We start from the raw sequence: 13352 nt of genomic DNA, 5'->3' as shown, positions 1-13352 counted from the left end.
GGAAAATTTAATAAAAGTTCTATTAATAACAAAAGCTACATGATTTAATAATACATTGTATGTATATTGAATTGTGTGTTCACCACCCAAAGTTAAATTTCCTCCTGTCACCATATATTTGACCCCCTTTTACCCTATCTACCTCTGCCCTGCCTCCTTCCCCTCTGATAACCACTAAACTGTTGTCTGTGTCTATGAGTTTTTTTGTCTTGTTCATTTGTTGCTTTCAGTTTTTATATTTTACATATAAGTAAAATCATATGATTCTCAACTTTTTCTGTCTTATTTTGCTTTGAACAATAATCTCAGGGTACATGTATATAATGGAATATTACTCAGCCATAAGAAAAGATGAAATAGTGCCATTTGTGACAACATGGATGGATCTTGAGAAGTGGATGCTTATATAATATTCTTGAGCATTGGAGTCAGTGTCACCAAATGCTGGACACTGGGTCTCCTTACTCATAAATAGAAACATAAATAACCTCCTACCTTCATCATAGTCCTGCTCTGGTAATAAAATGTTGTGGGAAGGCTCCATGAGTAATAAAATACAAAGAATTAACAAGTAGGGTGAACAATTACATAAAAGTCCACAAAATAAATACCTTTCTTCTAGCAATTCTTGGCAGTCATATAGGAAACAAAATAAAACAGAAACAAACAAAAATATCCCCACACAAAAACCCCTCAGTTTTTGACTTTTACTTGGCCTTACCAAGTAAAAAATGCATCTTCTTGATACCACTACTTTCTCAGAATCTCCTTCAAGAGCACTCCCACCCATAGCAGGTCATTGCAGTTCTTGATATGACCAGCTTTTGGCATTGTCTGTTCAAGAATGTGTACCTCCTCCTTCCCCCCTAGGGTTCTGAGAACCACAGTAACTTCAGTGCTGCTGTGATACGTTCTGTCCTTAGATGTCTCAAATTTAACTTCCAGTCATTCTTTTGTTGTTCTTTTGGGTTTTGTGGTGACCTCGGTTCAAAGCCCGCCAAATAGAGGCAAGGATAGGAAAGTTAATACTATATATACTTAAATTTCTTGGGCCCTGGGAGAATTAGGTGACAGAACCACAGCAGACATAGTTCTGAGAGAAAAAGAAAATTCTGGCCAGAAGTGGGTTCACCAGGGAAGCAGGCCTTGGGAATCAAGAAAACAATACAGAAGTACCTGCCATCCTGAGTCTCAAAAGTTGAGCTGGAAAGGCCATGGGAGAGGATGTTGGGTTGTTCAGAGTGGTGAATTACTGATGTGCTTTCCCAAGCCACTCATAGGACCCTCCAGTGGATTGGAAAAGCTGTTCCAATAGCACAGTAAAGCAGGATTTTATGCAAAAAACAATGACCTGTCCTTATTTAAAATTTAGTGTTTTATTCATCAGGATTTTTTCTTGCAATTCAGTTTGATTTTTTAAAAACAATATTGTACTAAGATGTTATTTGATTATCAAGTTTTTGTCTTCCTACCCCTTTTTTCCACCATCCCAGCCCTGGGCCTGTATAGAATTTGGGGGAATTGAGAAGTTAAATTAGATTTAGTCAAAGCAGTTTTTTGGTTGGAGCAAAGCGAACAGAGGCTAATTACTTATTGGGTTAGTTCAAAAGTAAGTCTTTTCAAAAGATGGAAAATTGATGAAGGTGGATTCTGCTCACAAACTTATTTTGACTGTTTTCTTGCATACTGTATAGGTATGGATTTTATCTTTCAGAAGAAAGAGTGAAATTTATAATGTTCTCCAGCTATGAAAATGTGTGAATTAATAGTGGTGACAACCAAAGATCTATTCTTATTCCATGTGATTAACATGATCAACACAACCCACCTCTAAATCACGAAGTCAAAATAATGAGAGATTTGAATTATTCCTTTTTTTAAGTTAGACATAACTAAATATATAAAAGGGTTAAAGTAGATAAATATTGATCTTCCTAATTTTAAAGTTCAATAATTCTTATTTAGTCATCGTTAGTATACTTGGGAACAGAGATGAGGAATCTAGTGTGGAATAAGAAGAGTTAAATCCAATTTTCTTTGAGCTTCTAATCAGAATTGCATTATAAATACTGTTTCTCTCCTATTTGGAATAAAAGCAAACTATTTTTTCTCATTGGGTGGGACACTAAAGCAGAAAGTAAACACTTTAGCAGAAAAAGAGAGGGCCATGGCTGCTCATTCTTCTAACAATATGGAGGTATTTAAATAATGTTGCTATTTACTTTATCTTCTCTTTGGTACAGAAGAAAGTCTACCAGTCTTCAAATGAAGGGATCCCTTTTTAATCCTAGATCTATCCCCAGCAACTATTTAGTGCTAGGTAATTATAAACCTCTCTAGGGATCACATTATAATTTCTAGAGTGAGTCTATGATTTCTTCAATGGTGATTGGAATTACATATTGTAACTTACTTTTTTTTTCCTTTTAGCTTCTAGAGGTGCTTCGTTTACTTGTTTCGATGAAATAAATTCAAGAGGTGATAGATATGGAAACTGTGGTGCAGACTATTGTGCTTTTTCGTATGTATTTGGAAAATTCTAATTTTGTTTGGATTGCGGGATTATATATGGCTAAGATCCTGGAATATATTATCATGTACACACTAAAATGGCATTTTGTACCAGGTTTTTTTTTGTTTCATGATCTGAGCAGAACAGTATTACCCATTATCTGCAAATAACATGTCTTCAGGGCCTATAATGTTACAACAACAATGGCCATAAAAATTGCCTTTATTTATTGTGATGAACTAGACATTGTATTAGGTAGTTTATATATGTTATCAATATATATTTATATATATCAAACACTTGTAATATGAAGTATTTATCCCTTGTTACTATTAAAAATTGAAGACCAGTGGCCATTTGTTTGAATATCAGAAGCTAATACAGGACAGATCAGGCCCATCAGATTGCAAAAATCATTAATTTTTCTTTTGCCACATTGCCTCACAAAACAGAAAAAGCCACATCATACGTAAGTTGCTGGGCTCCAAAAAATGTTTGAAACCTGGATTTAAGTTAGTAAAATACCTTTTTAACTTAATTATATCAGCAATCTATGTTATTTCAGTAAATAATAAGAGAAATTTTTTTCTGCCTTATGCTTCTAGTAATCTTCTGTGTGGAAAATTAGTTTGTGCCTGGCCGCATAAAGCATTAGTATCACGTGCAAATTTATCTGTGATTTACACACATATACGAGAGGATATATGTGTATCTACATTTCTACACCCAGGCAAGCTTAAATATACAAAAGCTGAAGACAGAGATGAAACATATGTACAAGATGGCAGTGCGTGTGGTCCTGAGATGGTAACTAGAACTACAGAATTTCAAGTGTTTAAAAAATTTTTTTATGGTTATACTCATTTTGACAATATAAGAACCAATGTATTTTTAAACAACCTTACTGAGGTATCGTTTACCATAAAATTTACCTATGGTAAGGGTACATTTCATTGTTATTGATTAATTTACAGAGATATATACCACCATCACCACATCCAATTTTAGAACATACCATCATCACCCTCTCCCTCTTGCCTGTTTTGCCCATGCCCACCGCTAAGCAACCTACCCATTTTTCCCTATTATTAACATCTAACAATAGTATACATTTGTCATAACCAATGAGCCAATGTTGGTACATTATTATTAACCAAATCCCATACTTCATTCAGATTTCCTTAGTTTTTACCTAATGTTCTATTCCAGGATTTCACCCAGGGTACCGCATTGCATTTATTAGTTGTATATCCTTAGGGTCTTCTTTCTTGACAGTGACAGTTTCTCATAATTTCCTTGTTTTTGATGGTCTTGACAGTTTTGAGGAGAACTGGTGAGATATTCTGTAGAATGTCCCTCAGTTAGGATTTGTCTGATGTTTTACTAGGTTTATGTGTTCTTGGGAGGAAGATCACAGAGGTAAAGTGCCCTTTCATCATATCATATTATGTATACATACTATTGATGTTAACCATGATCACTTGGGTAAGGTAATGTTTGTCAGATTTCTTACTGTAAATTATTCTTTTTTTCCCCTTTCTATATTACACTTCAATGAAAGAAGTTACCATGCCTAGCCCACACTTAAGGAGTAGTAAGTTATAGTCCACCTTCTCATGGGTTCAGTATGTACATAAATCATTTTGAATTCTGCATGGAAAATTTATTCATTCTTCTCCATTTATTTATTCAGTCATTCATTTGTTACAGTGTGGACTCATGACATTTATGTTACAGTCTGGGTTATAATCCAGTACTACTTTATTTATTTCAGTGTTCAAATTGTTGTAGCTTTGGCCATTGGGAGTTCTCTAGTTGGCTCCTGCATCTCTTTGACATACCCTTATCATTGTGGGATTTGTTTTTTTCTTTTTGAGTACTTCCTTACTTTCTGGAATCATAAGCTGTTCATTGTATGTTTCCTGCCTAAGTTCCTAGAATTTGCCATTATCCCAGGAGACTTGGTTCATTTTAATTGGAAATGGTATTTAAAAATCATGATCTAGGTGCTAATTGTGCTTTTTTTGCTACTGTAATGTCGCTCCTTATGGCCCCATCAACAGACAGAGCTAGGAAATACATATCTACATAATATTTATGTATACGTATATATGTACATATTTATGTATATATATTCACATTAACTGTATACATGTGTATGTGTGTGTGTATTCATATAAATACATTAAAAAGCATGAGATTCATTCTAGACTCCTACCTTTTCATATTTGTAATTGTTTTCTTTGACAGTGACACACTTTTTTCCTTCTTTTCATGTATATATTGTTTCATTCTAGAATGTATTTAGAATACCCATTAAGTTATTTCAGAATGGCTAACTCATTCTATTGTGAAAAAAATACTAATTAGGATTCAATATTTGCTTTTAGTTCTTTTTGCCTTTAGCCTGATATATATATACAGATATATATCAATAAAATATGAATAAAGTATATATATACTTTACTGAATATATGAATAAAGTATATATATATATATTTGAATGAAGTATATATATATATACTTTATTCAAGAGTTATTTGGGTTAATTCGTTCTCCCTGCCAATGTGGTTAGATTATTCATTTGAAAAACAGTAGGCTGTGGGATTTTCTCCTGTCTTTGTTAATTTAATTTAATTTTAGTTTTTGAGATGTGAAATATAAACATTTTTAAAGTTCAAAACTGTATGATATTATACTCAGAGAATTGTCATTTTCCATCCTCCTATCCTATTCCCACCTCTGTAACCTTGCTATCTCATGCTTATCACTCTCCCTTACTCCCAATAGAGAAACAACTAGTTTTTATTAGTTTCTGGTTATCTTACCTTTTACTTTTTACACAATAGAACAGATACATACGTATTTTTTATATCTCCTTTGTTACTCTAAAGGTAGTGTACTGTATATGCTCTTTTGCACTTTCTTTTTTGCTTAATATAAAATAACCAATTTACGTCAGTTCTAGAGAGCTTCCTTAGTTTTTATATTTTTCTGGCTGGATTTAATTTTATTTATTTTAATATTTTCCATTATGTGATAATACAGAAAAGAAAAAAAGAGGAAAGAAATAATTTATAGTGTCACCATCTAGCGATAAATTCCATTTATAGTTTGTAACATTTCTTCCCAGTACTTTTAGTGTTTTTGGCACTTTTCACACTTTTAAAATTTCAAAGTTTATTTTATATTAAACTTGAAATTCTTGGGCTTCCCTTGAATACTAGAATATGCAAATGTATGAGCATGATACCACATGAACACAAGGTTAAAGATTTCATGACTGAAAGAGAACACCAGTTTGAATTAAAGGAAATATATTCCTTTTCTTAGGAAAAGTATAAAGAAGAACAAAAACATCGAAGTTTATTGAGTTTAAGGATGATAATAATATAGTATAATTTATTGAATTAGAAGTCCAAAAAATTTATAAAATTAATATAAATGCAAATTATAAAGATAATGTTTTAATTTTGCAAATGGAGAAAAATATGAAGATAGAAAATCATTATCCAGAATCTTACCTAGAAGTAGTCACAGCTTATAGTGGTCTTTTATTTTTCTTAAATTTTTTATTTTTAAAGTATACCTTAATGGAAAGTCATAAAAATAGTTGAGAGGTCCTGTGTCTCCTTTGCCCAGATTCTCTTAATATCTGTAACTGTTCACAATATCAAAAACAGGAAACTGACATCGACATTGGTAAAGATCTTATTTAAATTTCATCTCTTTGTATGTATGTGTGTATGTGTGTGTTTAGTTCTGTGCAGTTCTGTCACGTGTATATATTCAAGGAACCACCATCACAATTAAGATACATCACAAATAAATTATATTACCAACATGGAACTCCCTCGTGGTATCATCACTTTGTAGTCACATCTCTTCCACCGTGTCTCTAATTCCTGATTCTCATCAGTTTTCTATATAATTGTATCATTGGGAGAATGTTATAATAATGTAATCATATATGTAACCTGTTGAGATTAATTTTTGTCACCTAGCATAATGTGTTTGGGATTCATCCAGGATGCTGTGTGTGCTAAGTAGTTTGCTCATATTTAGTGCTGAGTAGTTTTCCTTTGTATGGATTTACCACAGTTGGTTTAACTATTCATACATTTAAGAGTATTTGGTTGTTTAAGATTTATAGCTATTACAGATAAAGTTGCTATTGACATTTGTATGTAAATTTTGTGTGGACGTAAGTTTTTATTTTTCATTATAAATTCCCAGGAGTGCCATTGGTGGGCCATATGGCAAATATATGTACAATTGCAAATCTATTTTCCAGAGTGACTGTACCATTTTATATACCCACCAATATATGAGCGATCCAATTTCTCTCTGCATCTTCACTAGCATTTGGTATTATCTCTAATTTTTATTTTAGCCATTCTAATAGGTGGTTAGTGATATCTCCTTGTAGTTTTAATTTGCATTTCCTTAACGGATAATGATGTATATCTTGACATCTGTTTATTTGCCATCTATACATCCTTGCCATTGGTATGTCTCTTGAAGTCTTTTTTTGCCCTTTCTTGTTGGATTATTTTTTTTTTACTGTTGAGTTTTGAGATACACACACATGTGCACACACGTGCATGCACACACACACACTGGATAATACTTTTTCTCAGTTTTGTGGTCTGTAAATATTTTCTTTCAATCCGTAGCTTATATTTTCATCCTCTTCACAAGGGCTTTCACAGAGTAAACACTTTAAGCCAACTCAAAGAGCCCTTTGCCTAGCCTTAGATCACCAAATTTTCTCTCATGTGTTTTCTAAATATCCCATATTTAGAGTTAATTTTTAAATAAGTTGTGAGATTTAGGTCAAGATTTTATTTTTGTCTATGATGTTGTATTAGTCAGGGTTCTCCAGAGTAACAGAACCAATAGTGTGTGTGTAATTTATTTACAGAGAAAGGGAGTGATTTATTTTAAGAAATTAGTGGAGGCTGGCAAGTCCAAAATAAGTAGGGCAGGGGGCAGGCAGGCAGACTGGAAATTCAGGTAAGAGTTGATGCTTCAGTCTTGAGTCTCAATTCTGTAGAATAGCAGATTGAAAGCTTAGGCAGGGTTTCTATGTTTCAGTCAGGAGGAAAATTCTTTCTTTGGAGAAACCTCAGTCTTTGCTCTTAAAGCCTTCCTTCATCTGATTGGATGAAGCCTACCTACATTATGGAAGGTAATTTGTTTTACTCAAAGAATACCGATTTAAATGTTAATCACATCTAAAAAATATCTTCACAGGAAAATCTGGACCAGTGTTTGACTAAACAGCTGTGCACAATAGACTACCCAAGTTAACACATATAATTAACCATCACAGATGTGTAATTGCTCTAGCACCATTTGTGGAAAAGATTATCCTTTATTACATTGCTTTGCACTTAAAAAAAAAAAACCAGAAGATTATTTTTGTATGGGTCTACTTCTGGGGTTTTATACACTACTTTATTTGTGTCCAGTATCACACTGTTGATTACTTTAGCTGTATAGGAAGGCTTAATATTGGGTAGAATGATTCCTTCCATTTTATTCTTTTTGTCAAGATTGTTTTAGTTATTCTATAGATTGTGCCTTCCCATATAAATTTTAGAATGAACTGATCTTTCCTTATAAGTAACCTCGTTGGGATTTTGATAGGAAGTACATTAAACCTAGATCAATTTGTAGAGGATTGACATCTTTATTATGTTGAAACTTCCAACCCATGAACATTGTATATTTCTCCACTTGTTAAAGTTTTCGATTATGTTCATCATCATTTTGTAATCTTCAAAAACCAATTCTGTGCATGACTTGTTAAATATATATATATATATATGTATTTGATTTTTCTCCTGAGTGATTGTAAATGACTTTGTGTTTTTATTTCTTCCTTTTCAATCTACATGCCTTTTATTTACTTTTTCTTGCTTTACTGCAGTAATTAGAAGTTCTAGTACAATGTTGAATATAAGTAGTGAAAGTCGACATCCTTTCCTTGTTACAGATCTTAGGAAGAAAGCATTAGTTATTCCATCATTAAACATAATGTTAGTTTTAGTTGTTTTGCTTTTGTTTTTGTGTTGGTATGTGGTGCTGTAATAAATCTAACCAAAAGTAACCTCACAGGGTGATCTGATCATAAATTCCTAGCTTGACAGTTCATGGTTGATAGTCGTGCTTCAGGCATATAACTTCTTTACTAAAGGTTTATCTTTCTTTGCCTTAAGCAAGCCCTGTCAATTGTTTCTGTGAATCTAGGTTAACACGCTTTTGATATCCCTCTTTTTCGGATCCCTAGAAGCACAAACACCCTCAACAGAGCACATAATCTTAACTATTCTGTACTTCAGTTCCCACCTTGCTTTCTCCCACCCTCATGTAATCTTCCTTATGTTCCTTCCTTAACTCCTAATGCATAAAAGAAATAGTGAACCTGTCATTCTCTGGAGCACTTGAGATCTTTTCTGGCAGTGTCGTCAGTTGGCTCCAACAAACTCTTATGCAAATTCTCTACAGGTTTGGATGTTTCTTATGTTGACAGGTAGATGCCCTTTATTATGTTGAACTAATTATCCTCTACTGCTAACTTGCTAAGAGTTTTATCATAATTGTGTCTCCTGTTTTTGAAAAGTTTCTTTTCTGTGTCAATTGATGTGGTTAAATGATTTTTTTTTCCTTTAGTTTGTTGATATGTTTGATTTCATTGATAGATTTTTGAATGTTGAAGCAGTGTTACATATCTGACATAAATCTCACTTGGTCATGGTTAATAATTCTTCCTATACATTGTTGGATTTAGTTTACTAATAGTTTGTTAAATGATTTTTACATCTTGAGTTTATGAGAGATATTGGTTTATAGTTTTCTGTTTTTGTACTATGTCTGATTTTGGCCATTTTATATGTCCCTATAAAATGTTAGGAGGTGCTCCTCTTTTTCTGTTTTCTGGAAGAGACTGTGTAAAATCATTATTAATTTTTCTCTAAATGTCGGTAGAATTCTCTAATGACATAATCTGGGTCTGGGAATTTTGTCTTTCAGGAGTTTTTAAATTATGAATTCAAACTCTTCAATTGTTACCACATCTTCAAGTAATCAGTTTCTTCTGGGTTACTCTTGGCCATTGATGGTCTATTTTTTCAGAGTTTTTGAATATATTAGTGTAAAGTTGTTCATGATAGTCCTTTATCTCTTTAATGGCTATAGGATTTGTAGTTATAGCCTCTATTTCATTTCTGATATTGATGATTTGAGTCTCTACTTTTTTTTTTTATATTTCTCAGTCTTGCTAGAAATTTATCAATTTAATATGAATTTTCAAGGAAACACTTTTTTATTTCACTGATTTTCTCTATCATTTTCTTATTTTCAGTTTCATTGATTTTTACTCATATATTTCTTTATGTTTGGGTTTATTTTCTTCTCTAGTTTGTTGAGGTAGTAACTTAAATTTCTGATTGGAGGCATTTCTTTATTTTAAATGTAAACATTTAGTACTATATGTTTCCCTCTCAGCACTGTTTTAGCTACACCTCATATACCTTGATATGTTATAGTTTAATTTTCTTTCAGTTGTATATATTATTTCCTTTGAGAATTCTTCTTTGACATGTGAATTATTTAGAAATATGTTGTTTAATGTTTACATGTTTAGAAATTCCCCTATTGTGTTTCTTTTATTGATTTCAAGTTTGATTTTATTATTATTATAGAATACATCCTATAATTTTATCTTTTAAAAATTGTTTGAGGTTTGTTTTATGATACAGGACATGGTCTACCTTGCTGTATGTTCCATGGGTGCTTGCAAAAATGGGTATATTGTTCTGATCTTAGGTGGAGTGTTATAGTTGAATAGATAGAAAGATAAATAGATAGATATTCTTGCTTATTGTGTTGTTCTGATCGTCTATATTTTTGCTGATTTTCTGTGTAGTTTTTGTAAGTTGCTGAGAGAAGTTGTTAAAGTCTCCAGTTATAATTATGGATTTATTGATTTCTTTTTTCAACTCTATCAGTTTTTGCCGCATATATTTTGCCTCATTTATTGAGGCTTTGTACACACATATTCTCGTTGAAATGATTTTTTTATTATTACATAATGTCCCTTTGTCTCTAGTAATTTTCTTTGCTCTTATGTTTACATTATCTGATATTAATATAGACACTCCTGCTCTTTTTTACTAGTTTGTTATTTATATCTTTTCCTCTCTTTTTTCTTTAAGTCTACCTGTGTCATTGAATTTGAAGTGAGTTTTTGTAAGCATTAGATAGTTCAGATGTGCTTTTTATACTGTGCTAATCTCTATCTTTTGATTGGTATATAGAGAACATTTACATTTAAGGCTATTATTGATGTTATTATTTAAGTCTATCATGTCATTATTTGTTTCCCCTGGTTCTCCTTATGTTTTTTTTTCCTTGCCTTCCATTAGGATACTTATGTATTTTTTAAGAGTATATCGTGATTTATTTATAGTGTTTTTGTGTGTGTCTTCTCTTTGTATGGTTTTCATAATGACTATTCTTTGTATTATGATATACGTATGTATATCATTGGTATGAATATTTTGCCACTTCAAGTGAAATATGGAAACCTCAATTCCATCTAAATCTCTTTACCTTCCCTGCTTTAAAATATCACTGATGAAATTTTAATTTTTATTAAAAATTTTTAAAATTATAGTTAACATTTAATATTATTTTATATTAACTTCAGGTGTACAGTATAGTGGTTAGACATTTATATAATTTATTAAGTAAGTGATCCTCTCAATAAATCTAGTACCCACAGAGCCCTGTACATTGTTTTTACAATATTATCGACTATATTCTCTATGCTGTACTTTGCATCCGCATGGCTGTTTTGTAACTACCAATTTGTACTTCTTAATCCCATCCCCTTCCTCACCCCCACACCCTTCCCATTGGGTAACTAGTTTGTTCTCTGTATCTATGAGTCTCTTTCTGTTTTCTTTTTTGTTTATTTTGTTCTTCAGATTCCACCTGTAAGTGAGATCATATAGTATTTCTGTCTCTCTATTTGAATGAATTCACTTAGCGTAATACCCTCAGGCTTCAGCTGCCTTGCTTTTATATCTTTGTTCCTGTCACGAGGACTGGCTGCGATTATATTTCAATTCTGATTGTGCATATTACACTGGGGCTCCATGCTAGCTCTTGGGGGAGGGTATGGGTAAGGAGAGGAGGGTGTGCTCTGGTATGGTGGGTGGATATGACCAGGCTCCCAAGACTCAGCTTTCTGGCTGGCAATGGCAGTTGCTAAGACACAGTTGTCACCCTTCTATACTGGATCTCTGTGCTGCTTTCTCCCCTGATCACTGGGCTTCACTGTATTGAATATGCTGATCACTCCGGCAAGACTGTTTGGGGCTGCAAGTTGCTCCAGGCTGTGATTCACAGTGCCTTTGTTTATCTCTCCTTTTCACCTCTCTGTCTGGTGCAATTGGCCCACCTTCAGATACTCTGATGAGCAGTATGCTTGTGTGCAGGTTGGGTGTTATCTGTTAAATGGTAGGTGTCCAGCTTGTTATAATTTCAAGGGGAAAGATTAGGGGAGATCCCTCACACTGCCATACTTCTGATGTCACTTTCTCAAAACCTCTATAATTTTATTAACCAATGTCACCCCAATAAAGTTAATAAAAAATGAATTTAATTTAATTTAATATTAGTTTTGGGTGTAAAACATAATGGTTAGACATTTATAGAATATGTGAAGTGTCTTGTTTGATTACTATAGTACCCACCTGGCACCACACATAGCCATTAAAATATTATTGACCATATGCCTTATGCTGTACTCCAGTGGTCCCCAACCTTTCTGGCACCAGGGACTGGTGCTCCTATGAGAATCTAATGCCTGATGATCCGAGATGGAGCTGAGGCATGATGCTAATGCTGAAGAACGGCTGCAAATACAGATGAATCTTTGCTTGCTGGCCTGCCACTCACCTGTGCGGCCAGGTTCCTAACAGGCCATGAACTGATACTGGTCTATGGCCCAGGGGTTGAGGACTCCTGCTGTAGTGTATATCTGTTTTGTAACTGTTAATTTGTACTTCTTAATCCCTTCATCTTTCACCCAGCCCCCTAACCCCACTCCCAACTGGCAGTCATCACTTTGTTCTCTATGAGTCTATTTTCATTTTGTTTATTTATTTTCTTAGATGCTACATATAAGTGAAATTCTATGATATTTGTCTTTCTCTGACTTACTTCACTTAGTGAAATATCCTCTAGGTGTATTTATGTAATTGCAAATGGTAAGATCTTGTTTTTTACTACTGAATAATATTCCATTGTGTGAATGTGCTACAGTTTTATTTATCCATTCACCTACTGAAGGACATACATATTATATTATTATTATACATATATTATACATATATATGTATATATATATACAATGGAATATATATATACCATCACTTCTTTATCCAACGGTCTATTGATGGGTTGGTTCCATATCTTAGCTATTGTAATAATGCTAGCTGCAGTAGGGTTGCATATATCTTTTTGAATTACTGTTTTGTTTTTGTTTTTGTTTTTTCAGATAAATACCCAGAAGTGGATTTCTGGGTCATGAGGTAGTTCTATTTTTAAGTTTTGAAGAACCTCCAAACTGTTTTCCATAGCGGCTGCACCAGTTTGCAATCCCACCAATAGTGTACGAGGGTTCTCTTTTCTCCACATCCTCACCAACACTTGTTGTTTTTTGATTTATTGATGATAGCCATTCTGACGGGTGTGAGGTGATAGCTCACTGAGGTTTTAATTTGCATTTCTCTGATGATTAGTAATGTTGAGCATCGTTTCATAT

General features: G+C 33.1%; 1 protein-coding gene across 1 annotated transcript in view; it reads left to right on the top strand.

The window, feature by feature from the left end:
• The window catches only part of LOC102879179 (disintegrin and metalloproteinase domain-containing protein 5-like), a 131855-nt gene that overhangs the window by 81281 nt on the left and 37222 nt on the right, over positions 1-13352 (top strand). The window contains exons 15-16 of the mRNA XM_015592804.1: positions 2431-2521; positions 3118-3319. Of these exons, the coding sequence (XP_015448290.1) occupies positions 2431-2521; positions 3118-3319 (293 nt within the window). The remainder of the gene's footprint in view (positions 1-2430; positions 2522-3117; positions 3320-13352) is intronic.

Source organism: Pteropus alecto, unplaced genomic scaffold (assembly GCF_000325575.1).
Source record: "Pteropus alecto unplaced genomic scaffold, ASM32557v1 scaffold24, whole genome shotgun sequence".
Taxonomy (NCBI): Eukaryota; Metazoa; Chordata; class Mammalia; order Chiroptera; family Pteropodidae; genus Pteropus; species Pteropus alecto.
The sequence above is the reverse complement of the archived record's forward strand: the minus strand, read 5'-3'. Positions and strand labels throughout refer to the sequence as shown.